General features: G+C 48.1%; 1 protein-coding gene across 1 annotated transcript in view; it reads right to left on the bottom strand.

The window, feature by feature from the left end:
* Positions 1–12763, bottom strand: part of PAPPA (pregnancy-associated plasma protein A, pappalysin 1) — a 179508-nt gene that overhangs the window by 16449 nt on the left and 150296 nt on the right. The window contains exons 16-19 of the mRNA XM_009081311.1: positions 12521–12731; positions 11768–11939; positions 8482–8629; positions 5714–5823 (exon numbers count right to left, since the gene is read on the bottom strand). Of these exons, the coding sequence (XP_009079559.1) occupies positions 5714–5823; positions 8482–8629; positions 11768–11939; positions 12521–12731 (641 nt within the window). The remainder of the gene's footprint in view (positions 1–5713; positions 5824–8481; positions 8630–11767; positions 11940–12520; positions 12732–12763) is intronic.

Consider the following 12763-nt stretch of genomic DNA (forward strand, 5'->3'; position numbering starts at 1 on the left):
GTCCATGGATGGAACACTACATTGTCCAGCTGAGCAAGATGAACACATGGCTAATCACCTGAAGAGAGGAGCTGGGCTTGGATGGAGGCCTGGGGAAGGAAGGGATTGACATTTGGGAAGACCCAATGCACAAGCCATCCCTTCCCCTGTTTATTTGAGGGCTAATTTAATCCATCTGCAGGGGAACCTCAGCATGTTTTTACAGTTTCTGTCATTTGAGGCTTACCTGGCGTGTGCTAGAAAAAGGACTTTTATACTATCTGACTTGGGCTGTTTATCTTTCCGATGCTCTCGGATTTTCCACTATTAGTCAAGCCCGGCTTGCCCCACCTGCCTTGCAACAGGGCCTGTCTGTGTGAGTGGAGAAGCAGCCAGGCAAGGGGGGAGGATGTTGTTTATCCCCCAGGAGGAAGGCTGCAAGGTGCTGGGGCCCTGTGGTGTCAGACATTCCCCCTGTGTGCGCTTGACAGACAGCTGGAGATTTCCAGGCTGTTGCCTGCCACAAATGGTGAGGGTTTATTTTCCCCCTCTTCTGTTTATTACACTTCAGAGGGAAAAGAAAGGAAACTTTTCTAGGTTTGAAAATAAACAAGGGCAGTCAACAGACCGGGAGAGGGGAGAGTAAAGGAAGAAGTTCAAGAGCATTTGAACCCAAGAATTAAAACAAAGTCGAAAAAACTCGGGCATTTGCCTCCTGTATCCAAGGCCAGCAGACAATAAGTGGAAGAAGTGCACTTCCAAAGAACATCTCACATTCCCCTGGTAAGAAGCATCAATATTTACAAAACCTCTCACTATGTGTGAATGTGTGTGAGCACAGAGAGCAAACAAAAGGAGCCAAGTAGCCCTGAACCAGACTCTTAAGAAAGGAGGTTTCCAAGTAAGGTGATTCCTCGTAGAGGATGCACTGAATACTTTCCTGACCCTCCCTGTATGAAAACCCCAACACCTCCCTTAGAGGAACAGATGGAAAGCGAAATCTCTGGTGAGACAGTGCTCTCCTCTGAGCTCTCACTCATGGTTATCCTCAATTCCAAGGGCTGCACAGCCTTGGGCTGGACATCCTCCAGGGAATGGGAATGCAGCCCCAGGTTGCCCTCCATAGCCTAGAGAAGTCAGGTAACCTTGTGTCAGGTTAATCACTGAGTCAGTGGGACATTGACATTCCTCCTGAGTGGCACCTGCCAATGGCCTTGTACCAGTTACTTCTCCCTCTCCTTGCTTGGATGATCCTTTGCTACCCAAGGCCATTAGAGCTGTATTCAATCCTGTTAACATTCACAGAGATGGGAGCAGAAGAAAGGACACTCAGCCATGGTCCTTTCTCCTCTTGCTGGATTTACAAGCCCTGAATTCCCACCACCCATCCTGTTTGTGTGCTCAGGCTGCTTTGGTGTGTGCAGTGCAATAGTGGAGAGGGTGTGGGTAGATAGAGAGACTGGATTAGAAAACAGAAACTGTGAATGATTTGGGTTTCTGAACATCCTTTCTGCCTCGTGCAGTGCAAACAGGCATGCAGGTGCCACAGGGTGCTGTATGGGGCTACTGAGACATACAAATGTATAAAAAACAAGGATGGGGATAGGTGGCACACGACCAGGGTCTGTTGGAATCAGTGCACATAGAAAAGAAGGTGGGCTCAGAATGCCAACAAAGCATGCAGTAAGAGGTAGGTGGAAGGACCTCATCTGACATGTGCCAGGTGGTACATGGGGGATAAAGCCCATCTGGCCACTGCCTGGTGAGCTCCATTCCTTCCTCATGCTGCCACGTGCTCCAAGACACTGTGGTGACATACTGCCCTCATGGTCCCAGCTCCCTTTGTGCATTGGCTCCTGCAGCACAGCTGCCCTCCCACTCAGGCACAGCGTGGTGGATTGACTTTGGTCCTGTCCCCATCCCACATCTGTGGTTGGTGGCTGTCGCTCCATCTGCTGCAAAGGGAGAGGGAGATGGGCTGTGCTCCCACAGTAGGCAGCAAAGAGCCAAGAAAGCAAATCAAGCTGTCGTTTTCTCCTTGTGAGAGAAGACCTAGTGCCTCCAGACACAGCACTTCCCTCCCATGGTGGGACTAACACAATGATGTCAACCATTTGTGGGCTGCAGAGGGGATTAGGTTTCCTCCAGGGAGGCCAGTGGAGAGCTCTCCTCCACCTTAGATGTGTCAAGTGTCCCTCAGGGCTAAAGCCCAGGGACTGGCATCTACTGGTCTAAGCTAACTTGCTCCTCAGGCACTAAATGAACACAATTAACATGGGCTTAATGTGGCCAGGGTGTGGGAAGAGACAACTGCTGCCCAGAGAGGGGAAACATAGCACTTTAGGGCTGCTTCATCCAGTAGCTACAGATGGGCTGGGATCTCCTGCCTTCCCGTGCACTGATCATTGCAAAATGATCCCAAAACTCACCAAAAAAAATGGAAGGGAAAGAAAGAGGAAAACTGCAAAGCTTAAGTGAATAGGGGAGTATTTAAGGAGCTTTCCCATGAATGATTTCTGGACATTTAAAATCACAGGACTTGCAGTGCATAGGGGGAAACCCATCAACAGCAGTAGGGCAGTGTCTCTGGCATGTGGAGGGGCCCATGGCCATGCTCAGCCCAGCAGAGTTTGGGTATTCCAACTCTTTGAAGGCTCTCCCAGGCATGCACATGCCTGCACACTATTTGGCCTGTTTCTACTCAGCACAAACCCAAATTCAGACAACCTAAGAAATTAGGTGTCTGCCCTGTTTCTCTGCAGTCAATGGGAAAGAGCTGTCAAGCTGTCTCTCTGAGATATTTCACTTTTTTCTTCTCACTGCCTGCAAAGTCAGACTTGGCAGCTCTATCCGTTGGTGTTTTCAGCAGCTCAGTGCCCCTGTGCACACACACAGTGGAGGGAAAATCATGGGGACAGCAGTGGCTGCTCCAAACATGGCTCACTGCAGAACAACAGATGCACAGAAGATTTCAGGTGATTTTTTTTTTTTTCTTGCTGAGAATACTGATTTGGAAGGCACTTCCAACTTACACTGATTTCAGCAAACTGTTTCAGACCCAACAAAGTAACTCAACCTAAACCAAATCTACAAAACACAATAATATTTAGACATTTTTTGAAATGAAATATCTGTTGTTGTTGTTCCTTTGAGAGGACATTTAATTTCTAAGGGTTTTGTGCTTTTTTTTTTTTTCATTTTCATTAAAAAGTTTACAAAATCTCCTTGGAAATGAAATGCTATGTTATGTTCTAACCAACATGTTTTTTCCTCCAATTTTTTGGTTCACCAAAAATCGCAACAACAAAAGAGCCACTTTGATTAAGAAAAAAAAAACTTTTTGTAAAAAAAATTTAACAGAACTTGGAGTGAACCGAAAAATCAAGTGATTTGCACAGCTCTGCTCTAAACAACCCCCAGAGGACGGATAGTTCCTTCTTCCCACTTTGCTTCCATAACAGATGTTGCTTGAGCAGCTACACACAAATAATTTATATTTTCTTGCCAACTCTCCCTGTGTTTTCTCTGTCCCTGTCCCCTCCAAGGTAAGCACCACAGATCAGTCCTCATCCTGCCCTCGTTTATACTTTACTCGTGCCTGAAATTAAGTAACTCGAAGGGTTTCCTTTGCGTCATTCAAGTACTTTGAGATGCACAAAGACTTTGCCGTGTAAATGCAACCAGCTGCTCCCTTTGCTCATATGGCACAACAGCAAGCTGTCACTGACCATAAACAGAGACACAGATTATTAATGATATCTAACACATTGCCATGGGGACTTTCCCCTAAGGCATTCCAGTCCCATCTCTCCAGGGTCTCCCCAGTCCCATCAGAAGCAGCGTTTCCCCCAGTGGCACCTCACTAGGCACTGCTCCCTGTGGGTGACATCCCCTTTATCTGCAGAGTAGAATAAAATGGATGTTCTACAGCTGCCATAAAAATCCCTTCTGGCATGTCTCAGCATCATCCCACTCATCTCCTCAAGGTTCCCCTCCATCTCCCAACACAAGTTTTCAAGCTCAAATCCAACCTGTGGGGTCAAACTGGTGTCTGCTCACAACCTAAAGCTCTTTCAAGGTCCTCACCATCAAGGCAAAAAAGGTCTTATTTACCACTGTACTCTTGGAAGCCATGATTTCTCCTCCATCTTTCACTCCCCTCATCTCCCCCTTTACTACTCTGTTTTCCCTGCTGCCTAATGAGCCCTCCAGAGACCTGCAGGTATAAAACTCGTTACAGCTCCCTCCATGTACCCGCATCAATAAGGGAAGGAGCGCAGAGAGAACGGGAGGGAAGCTGTCACTTTATTTCCCCATGAATTACAAACCACTTTAAAGTCTGGCACTTGGGAAAGGGCTGGTGAGAAATTGTCCCTCACACAGAGATAGGGGGTTTCTTTATGTTTCATGCCAGAAACTTGGCAAAGCCTTGGCTTAGGCAGTCATAGAATCTCAGCGTCTGGAGTGAATTGGAAGCCGGGAAGGACACTATGAGCTTGTCATATTCTCTGGACTTAGGTTTCCCACTCCTTTCCAGGATTTATTCTACTGCTCTGTGTGAAGTGGGGAAGTTTAAAGTGGTGGAGTGTTTTGGAGTGGCTCACTATCCACAGCCAAGGCCATTTTTCAAAACTCCCAAACCCTGGGCACACATTTAGGCATGTAGAGAAGCAAATAGACTGTCAAAGCTGCTCAGGACATGCTGGGGCTGCGTTGGCTGCTTGTTCTCCTCCTAAATGGAGTTCAAGTGTGTAAAACTGACTCCTGCAAAGCCAGGGCCAAGTATGTAAAAGCCGACGGCGCGTGCTCAAGCACCACCAGCAACTTGCACCCTGGTGAACCCTGATGTGCCAGCACCTTCCTACACACGCTTGAGTATGTCCAGTCAGACCTGTACACCTGCAGAAATACTGTGTAGGCACAAACACCTGGTTACATGCATTTATAGTCAGGAGGGCATGTGAGGGTTTTGAAGAAGAGGTGGATGAGTGTGTCTCCCACTAGCATCCAAGTGTGGGCATGAAACCAAGCAGCTGTTTGCTGCAAGCAGCATGTGTGGGGTGTGTCCTGGGGTGAGTGTGTGTGCAAGGTGCTGCACATGGGTATGCACATCCCCATCAGGGCACAGCAGTGTGCTGGAGGACGCTCAGGACGGAGTGCTGTGGGTGGTTAATGCTGGCTGTGCTTTTGCAGCAGGCAGAAGGGAGAAGTGGTGACCTCTGGAAGGGGCTGTGCTGAGCAGGCAGCTCTCACATGCGGGAGAAGGGGAGGGGAGAGCACTCAGCCAGCTCCGCTGGGTCGGGAAATGAAATACCCTCTGTATCAGCTTCTTTTGTCATCCAAAAGCAGTGCAGAAAAATCCAGCCCTGCCACCCAAAGAATGCAAAATATGGAACAGGAGGAAGAAAATAAAACCTGGCCAGTGCCCTTTCTTTCACTGTCTGTCACATCTTCCTGTGTCATGAATCCCATTTCCAGATTGGACCCCACTGATCTGAGGCCTTTACCTTGAACTGACTTTCACTGGGAAAACACAGACAAAAAGCAACTTGAAGAGAAAGGTACCACGTTACCAGAATGACATGCAAAGACTCAACAAAAATCAGGAATCCTTTCCTAAAGGACAGAATTCCCCATTTTTCCCCTTATTGAACGAAGCACAGGTAATGCTGTTCACTCCCTGCTCATAAACATGCAACAAGGGATAGAGTTAGTGCAGCTGTCAGGCACTGACCTTCACTCTCTGAGGGTTCATCCAGTGCTGGATGTCTTGCACAGTCTCGTTCACGCGCAGGAGGATGGGCTCGTGACTGTGATCCAGACATGAGGTGGTACACTCTGTGCCTGCATGAAACACAGAGGGGATAAAGCTAAAGGATAAAGCAAGCAACTTCTGACCCTTCCAGCATCCTTCTAGCTGAAGGACAGGATTACGGCTCATTTTTCCTAAATTGCAATTAGCAGTCAACCATAACTATCACATATCTCCTAGCCACACATGAAGTGCTGAGTACAACCCTGCACTCAGCAGGACAGCGTGGGGGTGGCAGATATTCCAGGGCCTTTTAGTATGAGCTGCATATCTAGGTATTTCTCTGGCTATTAACTCCAAGAAAGGGGGTCAGGTTTTGTGCCTTCGGATCATCAAGAAAACGGGAAGGTTTTTCCATTTCAACTGCTCTTTAAAGCAATGGGACTGATTAGGCAAAGGCTGTTGAACTCGTCTCACCTATGACATAACAAAAACCTACTGTTTGATCTGTCAGATTTACAGACCTTCAGTAATAATCTTTCAGAGGGTGACCAAGCCTAGTGATATTGGAGCCAAGGTATCACCTAAGTCCCACAGTTGATAAGAAGTACACAGACAGGTAATGATGGCTTTGTTCACACATAAACCTGCTTTTTCTCTGATTAACTGTCATGCCCAGTGGGAATCCTGTCCTTTCTTTATTAAAACATGCTGCGATACTCTGCAGCAATATCCCAGAGCCCTGTGGTGACACAACCATAAGCCCTAGTGTGTTGGACCATTACCATTTCCCCCCTGGAAAATCACTCTTGAATGGCACAGCTGCTGCAAACATGTCATTAAGATTTCTGCACTCCAATCAGCGCTGGGGGAGGAATTAATCTCCACACTGGTTTGGAGAGCTGAACCTTTGGCTCAACACACACCTCAGCCTGGAAGGGCAGATTAGGTGTCTAAGGAATTACTGAAGGTGTGTGGGATTCATAGTGACCATGACTGGATGCTATTATTTTCCCCACCTGCTTCTGCCTTCTCCCATTCTCCACATGGAGGAGTCAGCAGGAGCAGTCAGACCTGGGCTGTTGAGTAGGCAAGACAGGGAGCTCTTGGGGTTTGTTTTGCTTTCCCAATTCACATGGTAGTGGCTCCACAGACCTGCTGGATGAGGCTTACTGACACCACCCCCATGGTGAATGAGTGGCAGGAGAGCAATTTCTTGAAGGGACATCCATCAGACTTCCAAAAACCACAAAGAAGAGAAGAAAACCCCAACATCTGATCCTGAAAGGTAGTGCTGGGTGAGCCTACAAAGTGTGTGGTATGTCTCCACCTGCTGAGGATGGAGGCCTTTGTGCCCTGGCTGAGCTGTAAATCCCTCTCCAGAGAAAGCCACACTCTTGTGGAGGATCTACCCCATGCATCCCTCACCTCAAAGACGCTGTGTGGTCTCATCCCATGACCAGGATCACCAGCCCTTCCATCTGGGATTGACACCTGCTGACAGCCACTGTGAGAGGAGTGAGAGCTGGCAGGCGCCTGCTGCAGCCACAGATCCTCCTGCTCCTAGCACTGAGATGCTCCCCTCCAAACCAGGAATAGGGATTTTGCTCCCTGCAAGAACCTGGCTGGACCTGGAGGTAACCTCATCTCAAGGGTAAAACACCTCATCACATTAAGAGTCGCCGCAGCCTGCTCACCGCTCGCTCTCCCGCGCTCTGCCACGCTCTGCCACGCTCTGTAACCTCCCAGAAAGGAGTGGCTCGGAATTGTTTTGATATATGATCTGTAATTGGCATCATTACAGAGTGGTGATCTCATCCAGGTCGTGTTCTCCTCCCCGGGGAGGGAACACAAGGAGGCTCGTGGTCCCTCACATGGCTGCGATATAATGAGGGAGCTGCGCAAGGAGGAAATTTCTCCAAGTTCAAAGGGACAGGCGGAGGGAGGAGGGGGATGGCAGGGGCTGGGAGTGGGGCTGCAGGAAGGGGCCTCACAAGTCTGTGTGGGCTACAGCCAGTGCAGCTCCTGTTGCAGCCCTTACAGCAGGGAGAACCCCAAAACTGGGGCTGAAAATACAATCTGGTGTGTGTGATTTGCTGTGTCTGTCCATTCCTCTGCCTGGGTGATATAAAACCAAGCTGAGTGCAGGAAGACATCACCCCTTGCAGAGTGACCAGGTACACCAGAAGGAAGGGGCAGAATATATCCTTACAACAGCTCCTAAACAACTGTCATACCAAAGGGGATGCTCAGCTAGTCTCATACTCTCTCTGGAGAGACATGAGTTATCCTGCTGCTGTGTTTCACTGCCACTTTTCTGCCTTTCAGGCTCTAGATTGAGGGTGTGTGCTCATGGTTGAAGGAGTGGGACATTACAAAAGCATATGAGCAAAACCAGGTCCAAACCCTCCCTATATTTTGCAGACTGGATGTGTCTCTGGCACAGTCTGGCATGCTGGCTGCCCCTGAAAACCAGCTGGTCAAGACACGACGAAACTGGAAGCGCTGCAAGGAGCAGGCAATCAGAGCATGTTACATGATGCCTGGCTTCTCAGAGCTTCATGTTTCCTAAAAGCAGCTCCCTGAAAAGCCTCCCATAGCAGCTTCTCACTCAGGCAAACAGGTTCATAGAAGGTGACTTGAAGGACTGCAAACTCCTTCCTCTCCCTCTTATTCCCATCCTCTTCCCCATGTCCTGCCCCATGCTCCCTGCTCCCATCTGAGCTGTTCCCCAGGTGCTGCTCACAGACCTATGCCATAGCCTCCAGCACACTGCAGCTTCAGGTGGCTGTTGAGCTGGGTGGGCAGTGTGCACTGCCCCTGCATCTCCCTGCACAGGTGGAAGGAGCCGCTCCAGGTCCCATCCTTCCGGCAGTGAATCACGTTGCTCCCACGGCCCTGGGAATGAGAGAAGGAGATAACAAGGATGGTCACAAAAACATTAGCAAGGAGAGGCTGAGAGGTGAAAACAGGGCTGGGAGCAAAGTTCTGGCAGAGCTGGAAGAGCCTCCAGTTGGAATTACCAGCCCTGTGGGGCAAGAAGGAGTCTTCTTCTAAAGAATGAAAAAGAAAGGAAACCTGCACTGCATACAAACACGCACACCTGTGCAACACAAGGTCTTTACAAGCCCCTTGCAAGGTCTCTACATTACAGCAGCCCCACTCTAGTTGTTATAAAGGTGCATTCGCTCCATTTGCCTTCTTTCTTGTAGAGAGGTTGGTGTTGAATGCAGACAACTTTTTCCCTCTTCTCATTTTCTAACCAGTTACATCATCTTTGTCTTGAAAAAGAAAGAATCCCCAATGGCCATCTGAAGGAGAAAGGAGAGCAGGACACAAGCAGGGATGCTTAGCAGGGCAGAACGTGCTCTTTAGAGCTTGGTTGCCTTGAGTGACAGCAAGTGAAGGGGCTGAGACAGACATGCACAGAGGCAGGTGGGAAGGAAAGAAAAAAAAATCCTCTGGTGTGGGAATGGGCAAGGAATAGAATATGACATTTCTCTTATAGAAAAGATTCTCTGTATGATACTGAAGAATGAATACCAAAGTCCGAGGGGAAATATCATGCCCTTTTAAAACAACATCCTCAAGGCATTGGGGATTTCTGTGCAAGCTAGCTGTTTTTGCAGGGTCTGCGAGCCCAACTGCCATGGGGTAATGTGGGACATTCAACAGGAGGATGTCTGGTGTGGCTGGGCTCCAAACCTCCCATGGCAGCCTCGCTGTGTGGGAGAACCATGCAGGGTCTCTGCCTCTTCTCACCCCTTTTACATGCCGAGCACGTTGCCTGCAATCTACCCACTCTGCTCTTGGAGTCTGTGCTGGATATCTTTGGGGATCTGTCTATGTTGGGGTCCCTGCAGGACTGCAGAACTTTTCTGAGGACCTCTGCCCCACCACCCACACTCATTGCTGCACAGAGGACTGCACAACCTTCTGCTAGCGAGATGGAAGATGGCAGCGTTCAGTCTTAGTCTTGCCCTTTATATTCTAGTGCTTTCTTATTTACTCAGCTTTGTTGATGAACACAATGTTTAGTGAGATACAAAGTGGACTTAGTGGCAGACTACTGCGTGGGACCTGCTTCTTCTTCTCTAGACATCTGGCCATTGCCAGAAGTAATAAGAACATCATATGAAAGGATAATGGAGCAGATGGACTCAGGGTGTGATTCAGCTTGGTGATTCTCACCCAAGGGCCAGTTTGGCAGAGACTGATTAATTTAGATCTGACTGTTCATATGATTTGTGCACAATATTCAGAATTGGAAGACCCTTGCTCTGGTGCCAGGGGAGGTACCTGCTTAAATGACCATTACGTTCCTGGTGATTAAGAGACGCTGTATGTACAGCCAAGTAATGATCTTTCAGCATGGTGACAAAGTCAGGAATAAATTGCTAAATGATAATTGAGCACAATTTGCTGTTTTAGCAAGTGTGGTGCACTTTCATTGCAATTTCCATGCCAGGGTTCAAGCACGATTCTCAAAGGTGAGCCATGAAACCTGATTTATGTTCATGGAGCCTGCTGTGCTTCAGGGTACTATTGTATAGTTTCTGCAACATACTCAGAGATCCCAGGATATCCATTGCTATAGTAACATACTGTCCATCATTCCCTGACCTGCAAAATCTCTTGTGAAAATCCCTGCTGGGTTTCTTGCTTGGATGCAACGTGTATTATCACCTTATATAGCTGAGAGAGACTTAGTGGGGTTTAATCCTTAAATAATTAACACCTCTCAAGTGGTTCTGGCTTGTGCCAGGAGTCCTCCCTCTTCTTCTGTAGCCTATTTTCTGGGATATCTGAAAATACCTTTCTCTACAAATCCCTTTCTCAAGATGTTATCTGCTCCTTTGCTCAAGGTGCTTTTGCAGCTGAACAGTCACTCTTCTTCCTCACAGTGAATAGAGACACAGCTGTACATCTCACTTTCCAGAGCTCACTTCATTACTGCTGCCAGCCCTGACTCCAGTGTTTGCTCCTCTTTGTGTCTTCCTCATTTGAAAGCAAATACCAGCACGTTATAACAGTTGCCATTGCCCTGGAGACCCTGATTTTCCTGCACTGGTACATGGCATCAGCCACACTGATCAGTCTGAGCAAGTGGTAGATGCACAAAACCACAGCCACCACATCCCAGAGCTCCCACTCAAACTGCACCCACACCTGCAACTTCTCATTTCACACGGCTCATAACCTCACTGCAAGTCTTAAACAAGGAAACATTTTCCAGGTGCCCTTGTGCAAAATCCCAGGGTTCTGCCTATTGTCCCCATGGACAGCCTGGCAGGGAATGGGGGCAGCAACTGGCTTTTAACACTTGGAGCAGCTATCAGAGGTGTCTTGCACATAATTAGCCCTAGGGCAAGGTTGGTGCCTTTTTAAATGTCCTCAGAATCTCGAATGTAGTAAAGAAGACAGTAAAGGCCAGACTTGTATCAGTGAACACAGCTCCTAGGAAGTCAAAGGCAACACGCTGATTTGTGCTGCATGAGGATCTGACCCCTGATGCCAAACAACACCTTCACAGCCAGAAAAACATGGAAGTTTAGAGATGGTTCACCTGCATAATTGTAACCTCTATAGAGTTAAATTAGCATATGGCACACATACATATAATTATAATCAGAATTGGAGAGAAAAGCAAGGTAAAACTGAATGAACAAATGGGACAAGTGCAGAAAACTCACACTCTACTTGCTTTCATTCATTGCTCCTCATTTTCTAGCCAGATCATAGAGCCACTGGGGACAGGCAGATTTTTCAGCCACTTACTGTCCAGAAACAGTAAGTCACTCACTGCTAGTCCTCCACAGGTAATAGTTAATACCATTACCACTGTTATAAAAATAGTATTTCCAGGCTCTTTGCACTCTCCCTCCACTTTAATTATGTTTTTCCCTTCTCCAGTTCTCGTCTCTGGTCTCAGATGATCTCAGCAGCACTTGGCCCCTCCAGGATCAGAGTCCTTAGGGAAAATATGATAAACTCACACTTGTCTGGCCTGAGATAGTTTGGATAAGAGAGACTCACCGACTGACTGTCATCGTCTTCGCACTTGATCCGGCACTCACTGTTGAACTGGAAGCCGTTGGAGCACTGGTAGAGCCCATGGAACTTGGAGGGTGGAGGGTCACAGGTAACGGGCACGCAAGCGCCTGGCAGCCACGTGCCATCTTGTGTGCACTGGATCTTAAAGGCTCGCCTTTTTGTGCAGAAAAAAAGACCATTTAGTGAGTGGCTGAGTCAGCTGAGAGCCTCTAAAGCCTCTCTGAGCTGTGCTAGCAGGTTGCAGGGGATGGGTGTGCTTGAGCTTTTAACACTTGGGGAACAAGTTGTGAATCTGCGTCATGAGGTCCCTGAGTAAAAATAACCATTATTTGCAAAGCCAACATTTTGCTGCCCAGCCTAAACTCCTCTTTTGGCCTTGGATGTGTCTCCTGAAAACTCAGCTTCCCAGGCTTGTGGGCTGTGGTTGGTTTGAAGTGGGTTTGTGCAGAGTCAGAAGTAGACGACAGCACTAACCCTTTCCTGCAGCGTTTCAAAGGGGACTCCCCAGGCTGCATATCAAAGGGGGATTTCTAAGGTAAGGTCTGTTTTTTGAGCACTGAACAGAATTTCCAAAGCCTAAGTGAGCTAGGTGCCTAAATCCCCTTGAATCTGCAGGAAGGAATATGCTATTCCCTGCATTTAGTCTGTGATAACCCACCCATCCCTTTCCCAATATCATTTTAACTCGTGGCTTTCTCAATCAGGCTGACTGCACAGCTTTAGCCTTTCACGTACTTTCTTGATTTTCTGGAGGATCCAGGGACATGGTAACCTGGTTTGCATTTGTACTTGCAAAACGAGCCCACTTTGTGCTTGTCTTCTCGGCAACGAGTCGTCTGGAGATCTGCATTAGGGACGACGGAGGGTGCTCGACACATCAGCTCACACAGGGCCTCAGGAAAGGACCACAGCCCATCCTCCATGCAGGTCAAGTTGCTGTTGTTTCCTGAGAAGAGCAGTGAGCAAAGTTAGCAAGGT

The sequence above is a fragment of the Acanthisitta chloris genome, unplaced genomic scaffold, assembly GCF_000695815.1.
Source record: "Acanthisitta chloris isolate BGI_N310 unplaced genomic scaffold, ASM69581v1 scaffold22138, whole genome shotgun sequence".
Classification (NCBI taxonomy): domain Eukaryota; kingdom Metazoa; phylum Chordata; class Aves; order Passeriformes; family Acanthisittidae; genus Acanthisitta; species Acanthisitta chloris.